Source organism: Trachypithecus francoisi, unplaced genomic scaffold, assembly GCF_009764315.1.
Source record: "Trachypithecus francoisi isolate TF-2019V2 unplaced genomic scaffold, Tfra_2.0 Lachesis_group17, whole genome shotgun sequence".
Classification (NCBI taxonomy): domain Eukaryota; kingdom Metazoa; phylum Chordata; class Mammalia; order Primates; family Cercopithecidae; genus Trachypithecus; species Trachypithecus francoisi.
The window spans coordinates 48,036,822-48,049,894 of record NW_022681462.1 but is presented as its reverse complement, the minus strand read 5'-3'; the positions used below and the strand labels follow the sequence as shown (position 1 = coordinate 48,049,894).

Sequence of the window (13,073 nt, the reverse complement as noted above, 5' to 3'; positions counted from 1 at the left end):
CCAATTCCTAAATGATATTTACTGAAGAAATATCACAAGAGAGTTAAGTAAATTTCACTAAGACTTCTATGTGAATGAGTACCTTCAAAGTCCTGTAGGATGTGGCCCTCCTTAAAGGGCAGGGTCTGCTTCTGTTGCTGATCCAACATGCTGTGGACTGTGATGAATTCGTCATCGAGCGCTATGACGTATGGAAAGGACACAGCCGCCCCAATCACGTTCTCCGACCAGTGCACGGGGGCGCGCTGGGATATCCCTGCGACTGTGGCAAACATGCCTAGAAGTAAAAAGAAAGAGTTAGGTGGGCTTCCAAATAAGCATGGTATCTTTTTCCTGTAGCTATGTCTAGATGCAGAACGTCCCCTGCCCACCAGCAATTTTCTTGTACAGTCTTGGATTTCAAGAAAGGAAAAATAATATAATATGTTGTATGTGTGAAGAGCCCTACAGGAATTTATTTCTGTGAAGAGAACTACCTTACCCAGAATGTATATCTGATATTTACTTCCAATTCAAAATGAGGTTGTAATAATATTACCACAAACTTAGCAAAATAAAAAATAAAATAGGCCGGACGTGGTGGCTCAGGCCTGTTATCCCAACATGTTGGGAGACCAAGGAGGGCAGATGGTGCTTGAGCTCAGGAGTTGGAGACTAGCCTGGGCAACATGGCGAAACCTCAGCCCTACAAAAAACATAAAAATTAGCCAGGAGTGGTGGTGCACGTCTGTAGTCTCAGCTACTTGGGAGGCTAAGGTGAGAAGAACACTTGAGCCCTGAAGGTCAAGGCTGCAGTGAGCCATGATCATGCCACTGTACTCCAGCCTGGGCGACAGAGTGAGAACCTGTCTAAAAATAGATAAATAAAATAAAAATGAGGTTAAAAATACATTTCCATATAAGCCACATGACAATTTATAAAGCATGTGTCCTCACGTGAGGACAAAGTGACTTTCAAATTGGGTGTAATCCTGAGGATTCTGCTGAATTTCTGCTCAAAGAACATGTTCTAGACAGTACAACTCTCGTGGTCACATGGACACCACCACTATCGCCCAGCCTCACCCTGGAGGTCAAACAGGGTCCCTGCATTTACCTGCTCACGGCTGAACATCGCCCAACCAGAGAACTATGCAGCACAGAGGCCCTGATGATTGTTTTTAAAATAAAAAGGGCAAGGGCCTGGGGCAGTGGTGCTTGTCTATAATCCCAGCTACTTGGGAGGCTGACACAGGAAGACTGTTTGAGCCCAGAAGTTCAAAACCAGCCTGGGCAACATAGTGAGACCCCATCTCAAAAAGCACTGTCATAGGACAGTGCTTCAAACCACAGGTTTAAAGTCTGGTGGTTACTATGCTGTAGATAGATTCTGTATATAGGTACTGTGTGAGAGGTGTTACAGGTGATCTTTCAATTTGCTTATAATTGTGCCAGTTACAAGCAGAACAAAACTTAAGAAGGTTGGTTCATTTAGCCTGATGCCCATGTAGCTGAGACACAGTGCATCATAAAGATTATTCACTATTATTTCCCATCAATCCTAACACTACAACCAACAAAGGGTAATGGAGTAAAATCTTTTTTTTTTTTTTCTTTTTTTGAGACAGAGTCTCGCTCTGTTGCCTAGGCTGGAGTGCAGTGGCACCATTTTGGCTCACTGCAACCTCTGCCTCCCTGGTTCAAGCGATTCTCCTGCCTCAGCCTCCCGAGTAGCTGGGATTACAGGCATGCACCACCACGCCTGGCTAATTTTTATATTTTTAGTAGAGACAGGGTTTCGCCATGTTGGCCAGGCTGGTCTCCAACTCCTGGACTAAGGTGACCTGCCTGCCTCGGCCTCCCGAAGTGTTGGGATTACTGGCGTGAGCCACTTTGCCCAGCCTATCAAATCTTTATAACTAAAACAGTTAGGTATTGATACATGAACAGGTAAATGAACTGAGAGAATAAAACAGAAAGTCCAGAGACAGACCCAATACATTAGGAAATTTAGTACACATTAAAGGCCATCATCAGTAAGGAAAATATAGACTCTTTAATCAGTTTGTTGGGAAACTGGACAGCTATATAAAAAAGATAAAATTGAGGTTGGCCACAGTAGTTCACGCCTGTAACCTCAACACTTTGGGAGGCCACGGCAGGCAGATCACTCCAGTCCAGGAGTTCAAGACCAGCCTGGGCCATGTGGCGAAACCCAGTCACTACAAAAAATACAAAAATTAGCCAGCCATGGTGGCGGGTACCTGTGGCCCCAGCTACTAAGGGGAATGAGGTGGGAGGATCACTTGAACCAGGGAGGCGGAGGTTGCAATGAGCTGAGATTGTGCCACTGCACTCTGGCCTGGGTGACAGAAAAATACCCTGTCTCAAAAATAAATAAATAAAAATTTTAAAAAGATAAAATTCAATGTATTCCTCACACTCTTCACTATAAGAAATGAAACTGGCCAGGTGCGGTGGCTCAGGCCTGTAAACCCAGCACTTTGGGAGGCCGAGGCTGGTGTATTACTTGAGGTCAGGAGTTCGAGACCAGCCTGGCCAACATGCTGAAACCCTGTCTCTACTGAAAATACAAAAAATTAGCCAGGAATGGTGGCACCTACCTGTAATCCCAGCTACTAGGGAGGGTAAGGCAGCAGAATCATTTGAACCCGGGAGGTGGAGGTTGCATGAGCCGAGATGGTGCCACTGCACTCCAGTTTGGGCGACAGAGCTAGACTCTCTCAAAAAAAAAAAAAAAACCACACAAGTACTAGAAGAAAACACAGGTGAATTTGTCTTTAACCTGGAAGACAGAGAAATCTTCCTAATTATAACTCAAATTCAAGAAGCAATATCAGAAAATATTGATACATTTGATTGTACAGAATTTTCTTTTTCTTTTTGAGATGCGGTCTTGCTGTGTTGCACAGGCTGGAGTGCAGTGCCTAGTCACAGGCAGAATTACAGAGCACCACAGCCTCGAACTCCTGGGCTCAAGCGGTCCTCCTGTCTCAGCTTCCTGTAGCTGGGACCACAGACACATGCCACCACACCTGGTGAGATTACATCAAATTTTTTAAAAAAGCTTTTGCACAGTAAAACATGGAAACAAATACTTGAAACTTACATAACAGAGAAGTTGGTATCTCACATATATAAAGAATACTAAAAAAACAAAAATAATTAAAAAAGGGTTAGAGATAAGAAGAGATAATTCCCATTAGAAGAAATGTAAATGGTTTTTAAACATGTGAAAAATGTTCTACCATGCCCATAAACGAGAGAAATGGAAATTAAAACTACACCGTGAAACCATTTCTCATATACTAGACAGGCAAAAACACACAAGTTCGGACAACATCCTCTGTGGGCAAAGCTGGAGGGCAACAGGTACTTTCATAGGTTGCTGGGGAGAAATAACATGGTGCAACCTTTATCAAGGGAGACTATGGCAACCCCTCGCATTTATACTCTGACTCTGCTATCTTCTTTCTAGAAAGCTTTCCAACAGATACACTGAAAACACACACGCATACACACAAATATAAGTCCCTAGGAATAGCTAAAGCCTGAAAAAGACCCCAAATGTCCATCAATAGATGGACGCATTATGGTACCTCCACACAGCAGAATAGTGCACAGCTATAACAATCAAGGAGGAATACCTCTACATTATACTCTGAAGTGACCACTTTAATACATTAAGTAAAAAAAAAAAAAAGCAAGGTGAGGAAAAGTACGCTACTATTTGGCCAAGAAGGAGGAGATACAAATATTTACGTATGTACGTTGTATTTTAAAATGCAAGAATAAACCCTAAAAATGAAGGTTACCTATGGGAGAGGGAGACTTGGCAAAAAACTGGCTGTAAGCTTAGACCTCTTTGATGATATCTTGCTGTATCCATCTGTCCTGGAACTTTGTAAACGTTTATATAATAAAAAATAAACCAAAGCAATTTCTAAAAACCAAAAGTAAAATGAAACAAACAAATCTAACTATAAATCTAGTTGATGGCATAACCACACAGAGAAGAACTACTCCAAGTGACTTTGAAACACAGTAATTTGACTATATTTCTAATATCCTAAGGACAGAAAGAACCACAAACCATCAAAGTTTCCAATAATTATACTGTGGGAGCGGTAGTGTTGGTCCTGTTACTCTGTTGTATGTACTGCGGGATAAATCAAAGGAATAATTATGTTGAGGTAGTAGAGAGGTAAGATCTTTGGTGTGGTTGAAAGCAAATACAGGTACAATGATGGATTGGTTCTATCAACATGATTTCACAATGAAATTATCTTTACAAAATATATACTTGTCCAGGTGCAGTAGTACACACCTGGAGTCCCAGCTACCTGGGAAGCTGAGGCGGGAGGCCTGCTTGAGCCCAGGAGTTCAAGGCCAGTCTGAGCAACACAGTAAGACCTTGTTTCTAAAAGAATAAAATAAAACAAAAAAGACATACTTCCCAGCACTGTTTACTGAAAGAAGGGCCTAGAAACATGAGCAACAAGCACTCCTAGCTCCCAGACTGTGGTCTGTAAACATCAGGGCTTTTTGGAGAAATGGCTGAAACCAGACCCAGGACAAGAAATGTACGAGGTGAGCTGGGAACATCCTGAAAGTCAAGGAAGCAATCAGATTTCTAGTAGCATGAAAAAGGGACTGAAGAGTCCACCTGAATAAACTCCCAGCAGGCATGGATGAAACCAAGCACATCACATACATTTACGTCCATGAGTTTATAACGATACTTTTCAGAAAGCCATTTCTGTAAGACAGAAGAGACCCCCATATTGAAAACTGAATAACCGAATTGATCTGGGCAGTAACTGTCAATAGCTGTTAACATTACAGAGCGATGAAGGCATTGTGTAACCCTGACAGAGGTACTCTACCACTAGGAATTAGTCTTGCCACCCCACAAAAGAAGCAAATTTTTAAAAACCCTGAATCTCCTAATTACTAATTGAAGGAAACACAGAGGTAGAGAGGCATGTTAAACAATACTATGGGAATGAAATCATTAAAATCCAGATTGTGGGACACTATACGTGAAACCACCCAATTTCTTCAACAAAAAAAATAAAGAAAAGCAAAAAAGAGATGAAGCAGAAAACTGACATTAAAACAGAAAAAGTAACAGATCAATTGCAATGTATGGGCCTTGTGTGAAACTGATTCAAACAAACTGAAAAATAAACTTACAAACACTTAAACATAAGTGTATGTATGTATTTATGTCTATTGTGATATATGCTAATAGGAGAAATAGGGCACATCTAGATATATTGGATATCAAGGAATTACGGTCAGGTTTTTTAGGAACTGTGGTTTTCTTAGGTATCTGTAACTTAGAAATATGTACTAAAATGTTTACAGATGAAATGCTATGATGTCTGGGATTTGCCTCAAAATAAACATGTATAAACTGAGAATGCCTGATGTTGGGTGATGTCTCTACCTGGTTCATTATGCTATTCTCTTTATTATATAAGTTTACATATGTTTTTACAATAAAAAAATTTCACAGTACAGAATTCCTCAATTTTTTGAAAAAAAAATGTGGCTGGGCTAAAGAATTTTTTCTTCAAAAAGTAAGACTCTATAGTGTCAAACCATAAAAAGACACGGAGGAAACTTCAATGCATATTACTGGCTGGGCGCGGTGGCTCACACCTGTAATCCCAGCACTTTGGGAGGCCGAGGTCAGTGGATCCCTTGAGGTCAGGAGTTTGAGACCAGCCTGGCCAACATGGTGAAACCCCATCTCTACTAAAAACACAAAAATTAGATGGGCCTGGTGGCACATGCCTGTAATCCCAGCTACTCGGGAGGTTAAGGCAGGAGAATCACTTGAACGCGGGAGGCAGAGGTTGCAGTGAGCCGAGTTCGCACCACGGTACTCCAGCCTGGGCGAGGGTGGGGGGAAAGAGAAGACCCTATGACCAAGCGAAAGAAGTCAATCTGAAAAGGCTACATGCATATGGTCCCAACTAGATGACACTGTGGAAAAGAAAAAACCCATGGAAACAGCAAAAAGATCAGCGGTTGCTGGGGCTTAGGAGAAGGAAGAGATGAACAGATGGAGCAAAAGGACTTTTAAGGTGGTGAATGGATTATGAATGACACTATAATGGTGGATTCAGGTCATGACACATTTGTTGAGCATGGTCCCTAATATGAACATGGGCTTCGGATGCTAACAACATGTCCCCGTACCACTGTCGTGTGGATAACGGGGAGGGCAGGAGGGTCCATGGGAACTCTGTGTACTTTCCCCTCAGTTTTGCTGTGAACCTAAAACTGCTCTAAAAAATAAAGTATATATATATATATTTTTAAAAAGTGAAAATCAAGACATATACATGAAATAGTTTATGACGGGAATTCTTGTTGTCGCAAGAAAATGTGTTTGCACTCAGCACTTTGAAATGAGGTGTCTATACAAAAACTCTCCAAGGATAAAAAATACCAGTGTTAAAGGGAACGCACTCTCGCCAGCATCCCTGTACCATGAACATATACACGAATTCTAATATGAGCCACCCCTGGCTGGAAGAAAATACCAGGAGACATCACTAAGGTTAAAGCGCTGATTCTTAATTTTGATAAGGCTGTCCGGAGAATTAGGTAAGGCCACACAAGAACCACTAAAGCTCCTTTTGAAGAGCTAGCTACGAAAAACTTTTTGGTGGGATGAAATGACAGGACATAAAAGAGAAAATGTTATGGATCTGACATTGAAAATACTTAGTGAGCTACTTCAACTCCTTTTTATTTTTATTGATTTATTTTATTTCTTTTAGACAGAGACTCACTCTGTCATCCAGGTTGGAGTGCAGTGGCACGATCTCAGCTCACTGCAACCTCCGTCCCCCAGGGTTCAAGTGATCCTCCTGCCTCAGCCTCCTGAGTAGCTGGGATTACAGGTGCCCGCCACCACACCAGGTTAATTTTTGTAATTTCAGTAGAGATAGTGTTTCACCTTTTGGCCAGGCTGGTCTCGAACTCCTGACCTCAGGTGATCTGCCTGCCTCGGCCTCCCAAAGGGCTGGCGTTACAGGCATGAGCCACATCGCCTGGCCTCAACTCCTTTTTAGAATGAGGAGCAAAAACAATCAAATGACAACCCACCCATGTGGGAAAATCTTACCAGGAACCCTTACGGAGTTTTCTGCTTTTTTTTTTTTTTGGACAGAGTTTCACTCTTGTTGCCCAGGTTGGAGTGCAATGGCGCGATCTTGGCTCAATGCAACCTCTGCCTCCTGGGTTCAAGCAATTCTCCTGCCTCAGCCTCCCGAGTAGCTGGGATTATAGGCATGCACCACCATGCTCGGCTAATTTTGTATTTTTAGTAGAGACAGGGTTTCTCCATGTTGGTCAGGCTGGTCTCGAACTCCCGACTTCAGGTGATCCGCCTGCTTTGGCCTCCCAAAGTGCTGGAATTACAGGTGTGGGCCACTGTGCCCGGCCTGAAGTTATTTCTGTGGTTATTTACTTAAAAGAATTTTCCCACTGTTGGAGTGGGTAGATAGGTAGACATGAGCAGGAGTGAAGAGCCCCTGAGAAAAGAGAGGCCTGGAAAATCCCATGTCTCAGAGACCATCAAAAAGATGCATGCTGGCCAAGCACCGTGGCTCACGCTTGTAATCCCAACACTTTGGGAGGCCGAGGTGGACAGATCACTTGAGGTCAGGAGTTCAAGACCAACCTGGCCAACATGGTGAAACCCCATCTCTACTAAAAATACAAAAATTAGCCAGGCATGGTGCTGCATGCCTGAAATCTCAAGCTACTTGGGAGGCTGAGGCAGGGAGAATCGCTTGAACCTGGGGGGTGGAGGCTGCAGTGAGCCAATATTGTGCCACTGCACTCCAGTCTGGGCAATAGAGCCAGACTCTGTCTCAAAACAAAACAAAACAAAAACAAACAAAATGCATGCTAGATATGAGGAGAGAGGAGAGAAAGAGGGTAAAGGAGAAATTCCAAAGAGACATGCAGGTGCAGTAAGTATGGACCTAACCGCTGTACAACCTTCCTGGGGTGGAGGTAATGAGCAATGCAGCCATTAGGTGGGATTCACATCCAACACCAGCTGTACATGCGCACCAACTAATAGTAAGAGAGGGTCCCACAAGCTTAGGGTAGAAATTAGGCGGGAGAAAAAGGCGGGGACTTAAGGCAGACATGGGAAAACCAGACAAAGGAAAAAGGCAGAAACTTAAGACAGAGGTGGGAACTTCAAGAAAAAATCCAGCATCATAAAAACCTGATGCAGAACTCTCAGGGCTGCTGGCTTACTCTCTCAGCATCCCACTCTGCCTCATCTTTCAGAACGTGCTGTCTCCCTCCATATAAACTCTCTGTTCTCTATTTCCCTTCATAAAGCTCTCTGCTATCTCTGAATTGTCTCTTGGCCAAAACCTTTCTCCCAAGATGACTAAGGGCTGAGAATATTCCCCCTTCCTGATAACACCACCAGAGCTGTCTTCAAGCTCCATTTCAGTGTGAAAGAAACTGCTTTTATGACTCCAACCCCATGTTCACAGAACAATCGAACTGGATTTCATTAAGCACTGGTCAAGCACTGCTGCCTCTGTCTTGCCACACATGCCCAATGTCACTGAGGATTTATTCTGCACAGCGCCAATCTCACTCTCCAGTTTCAACATGCAGTCACAGAGGCCACCCAAAAAGACCAGGTGCACAAATGCATCCTCCTCACCCAGCCCTCCCGGGCCCGCCAGCAGGAACTCCTGTCTCCCTATCCTCTTGACGATCGGCGGCCTCTCCTCGCTGCAGTAGGGAAACAGGTCCTGGGAGACGCCTGTGCTGTAGTTGTGGATGATGTACTGAGTGGTCAGAGCCAGACACAGGAAGTGGCCGTCCACAGCCACAGCAAGGGGCTGCTCGGAGGTCGACACCTCCTTGACGATCTGCACCCGGTCCTCATACACCAGAAACATCTGGATGGTTCTGCGTTTGACAGAGATGATGCAAACTTCTACACAGAATGGGTCCCCACTCACAGGGTTCTCATTCAGTGCAAACGTGGCTGCCCCCTTGATGCGGGCCCCTGAGGGCACGGGCTCGAGGTTCAGCATGTTGACCAGGCTGATGGAGTTGTCACACAGCACCAGCAGCCTGTTGAGTGCTGAGGCTGCGCGCAGCTCGTTCACGGGCTTCTTGAGGCCCAGGTATCTGTGCAGCTGTTTGGTGGCAGTGAACGTGGCCGGCCCAGCAGGCACTGGCCTCTCCTCCAACAGGAAGTGGTAGACGAAGCAGTCGTTGGTACCCACGTAGAGGTCCCTGCCGCAGCACTCCACACACTCTATGTTGATGCGCTCCTTGTCGCCCATCAGCAGCTCCCGCTCCACGGCAGAGACAAGCGTAAAGGCTTTGATGTTCATCATGTCTACTGGCTGATTTGCTGGAAGAGAAAGAGGAAAACTAATTTTAGAGGAAGAAGCAGAAACAGAGGTTGCAATAATGATGCGTGGATTCCCTAGCTATCATGTTCATTAAAGGAAACCATTCCACGCTGTCAAAAAATGGAAAGAAACCACTTCCCCACTGACCTTCCCCATCGGACAGCAAGAGACCCCAGCAGAAAACCACACACACACCCCTCCACACACACCCATACACACACATGCATGTGCTTGTGATCACAGGCCATCCTGCTCAGTCCCCACACAGAGTCACCTGGAGCCTCCTCACATTGCTCCTGGGAGACACACTTGCAGGCAGAAGACAAATGCATGCATTCACCCACAGGCAACATAACAAAAGGATTTGTGAGGCAGGAGGATGACTTGACCCCAGGAGCTGGAGGCCAGCCTGGGCAATATAATGAGACCCCATTAAAAAAAAAAAAAGGATTTCTGAAAAAGGCAGAAATGATCCTCATTGATCTTCCCTGAGTTTCTACAGCTACTTGAATATGTACTTTAGTCAATGAACACAGCCACAGTCGCAGGATCCTGCCAGGGACACTGAGGCAGGTGCCAGGCCTTGGATTCCTTTGTGTTCTTCCCAAAAAGGCAAGTGCATCAGCCCCAGCTCTGGAGGAAATGTATTCATTTGGAGAGTAAAGGTGTGCCTCGGAGCTCGAAAGGCTTTCAGGTGGCGAGTGGAGCTATTTAGTGGATGTGTGGACTGGTCCCTGGCTCCCACTGGAAGTGAGAGCCTGTGGCCTCCTACTTCATTGTCTGTGGAGAACTGTGGCTTCACACTCCACAAAGTCAGAGGGAGAAGACCAGGCAAGGTGGCCTTTTGGACTTCTCAGGCGGCCAGAAGCAAACTCAAAGGCACAGTCCCTGTGATCAGGAGCAGGGCAGGGGATCAGAGAGCTGGAAAGAGGACTGCAGAGAATGATGGGAGCTGCAGGGCAGCTGGGAAGTGAAAGGCTCCCTATCACTATCACTTCCTCACCTCACGCTCTCTGAACATGGAACAGTGCTGCTTCATGAGAGCTTCAGTTCCTAATACTTGGAGGCATTCCAGCAAAGTGGGGACGACCTCTCAGAAATATTCAAGAAAGGTTCACACATCAGGGAAGGGAAGGAATCAGAGAACTTCTTTGGCGCCTTTCAACTAGAAAATTGTGGAACTCCACAATTTCTTGTCTGCCCCCATCGATGGGGACAATGTCAACTACACACAAGTGAGACTCCAGCCCCCTTCCCTATCTCAACAAAACCCCCAGGAGGGGGATACCCCAGGGCTGAGGAGGCTTGTCTGTGGACACGTCAGTCGTTCCTGTTTGTTTCCCATCGCTTGAGCAAATTACTTGTTGCTATGGTCAGAATGTTTGTGTCCCCCTAAAATCCATATGTTGAAACTTATCCCCAGAGTGGTAGTGTTGGGAGGTGGGGCAACTGGGAGGTGATTACGTCATGAGGGTGGAACCCTTACGAACAACATTAGTGCCCTTATCAAAGAGGCCCCAGAGAGCTTATTTTTTCCTTCCATCCACTGTGTGAGGAGGCAGCTGGAAGGCACCACCCTTGAGGGATGGACCCTCACCAAACACTGAGAGTACCATGCCTCGATCTTGGACTTCCTGGCCTCCAGAACTGCGAGCAATACATTTCTATTGTTTATTAATTACCTAGTGTATGGTAGTTTGTTACAGCAGCCTGAATGGACACTTGGCTATTCCAGCCTCAATTGCTTCATCTGTGAAATGAGCATAATAACGGTACCTACTTCACAGGATTGTTGCATGAAGTAAGTCAGCTCATGTGAAATGCTGAAACCGGCACACAGCACTCAAACTTTTGGATCTCATCATAAATACTATGATTCCCTCCTAGTCTGGATCAGCTCCTATTCCTCTCTCAAACTACCAGCTTGTTTCTGATGTTTATTTCCCAAGCTGGGCACCAAGAGATTAAACTATGCTGTCTTCTGTCCTCAGATATGGGTAACCCGTTGACCTCCACCAAAAGACAGCCTGCATCATAAGCCAGAACACACACTCACACACCCGCCCCACCCCTAAGACATCTTCACACTCATTTATGGGAGCTCATCTTCACAGAAACTATGGAAAAGAGATGGGGGAAGTGTAGAGGAAGGCTCAAAAGGCACCACAGAGAAGGAATCATGTCCATGTACCTCGGGGCTATGGGAACATCCCCAGACTCCCAGGTGAGGCCGGGTGCAGAACTCCTGCAGGCTTCTACAAATAGTCTCTGGCACAAACAGCTCTTAAAAAACGTCATGTATTTGTCCCAACCAAACACAACCACCAAAACCCAGACAATATTTTTTTCTCCATTTAAATGCTAATGAGTAAAAACCCAGATATTGAAATGTCGGCTTCCAGACATCTAAGTTAGTGAAAGTGAAGTAATACAAAAAACTTCTTCCTTCATTGATTCATCAATCAGGGTTGTCTTTTTTAAATGGCAGGAGTAAGCAGTTCTGCTATTTAAAATATAAATTGTGTCTTACTTTGCGGAAGGAATAGAGAAACAAACTCTGGGCACCTATAATCAAACTCCTTTTATTTAACTTCTTAAAAGTGTATTATCTGGCCGGGCGCAGTGGCTCAAGCCTGTAATCCCAGCACTTTGGGAGGCCGAGGCGGGTGGATCATGAGGTCAGGAGAATGAGACCATCCTGGCTAACACGGTGAAACCCCGTCTCTACTAAAAAATACAAAAAAGAAAAAAACTAGCTGGGCGAGGTGGTGGGCGCCTGTAGTCCCAGCTATAGGGAGGCTGAGGCAGGAGAATGGCGTGAACCCGGGAGGCGGAGCTTGCAGTGAGCTGAGATCTGGCCACTGCACTCCAGCCTGGGCAGCAGAGCGAGGCTCCGTCTCAAAAAAAAAAAAAAAAAAAGTATATTATCCATAATTCCAGCCCCTGTCTTCAGTTAGCACAAGAGATAAACTGAACACATTTGCAGTAAAGAATATTATAGAAAAAATCAAACTCCTCATATTTAGTCTAAATCCTGGGGTAGATAGAGAAGGGGAGAGGGAGAGAGAGCTGTAAAAAAAAATATGGTTTACTAAAAAGTCATAACTCTATATTTAAAAAGAAATGCAATATTGTTTCACTATCTAGTAAACTAGCTACTCAAGCCTTGCTAAAGATAAGCTTCCTATTACAGGCCTTTAAATTAAGGACTTGCTTTGGTAATTAAATGGTAATAATGCAGAATTACATGGAGGTAAACGAAAGCTGAAGAAGTAACATGCTAGCACTTAAAAATGACTTATTCTTAACCCTGTCTCTACAAAAAAATATAAAAAATTAGCCAGGCATGGTGGGGCACACCTGTATTTCCTCCTCCCCAGGAGGCTGAGGCCGGAGAGTTGCTTGAGCCCAGCAGTTGGTGGCTTCAGTGAGCCATGATGGCACCACTACACTCCAGCCTGGGAAACAGTGTGAGATGCTTTCACACAGAAAAAATAAAAAAATAAAAAAAAGAAAAAGAAAAAAGAATTAAAAAATTGGCTAGGAGTGGTGGCTCATGCCTGTAATCCCAGCACTTTGGGAGGCTGAGGCAAGTGGATCACCTGAGGTCAGGAGTTCAAGACCAGCCTGCCCAATGTGGCAAAACCCCGT

The 13,073-nt window shown here is 44.7% G+C and overlaps 1 protein-coding gene across 4 annotated transcripts in view; it reads right to left on the bottom strand.

Annotated features, from left to right (window-relative positions):
* TGFBRAP1 (transforming growth factor beta receptor associated protein 1) overlaps positions 1–13,073 on the bottom strand; it is a 79,073-nt gene that overhangs the window by 47,826 nt on the left and 18,174 nt on the right. For 3 of the 4 annotated variants that reach the window (XM_033175578.1, XM_033175581.1, XM_033175580.1), the window contains exons 2-3: positions 8,717–9,421; positions 83–277 (exon numbers count right to left, since the gene is read on the bottom strand). In XM_033175578.1, coding sequence (XP_033031469.1) covers positions 83–277; positions 8,717–9,404 — 883 coding nt within the window. In that variant the 5' untranslated portion in view covers positions 9,405–9,421. The remainder of the gene's footprint in view (positions 1–82; positions 278–8,716; positions 9,422–13,073) is intronic. The other variant, XM_033175579.1, reaches the window with a different exon arrangement.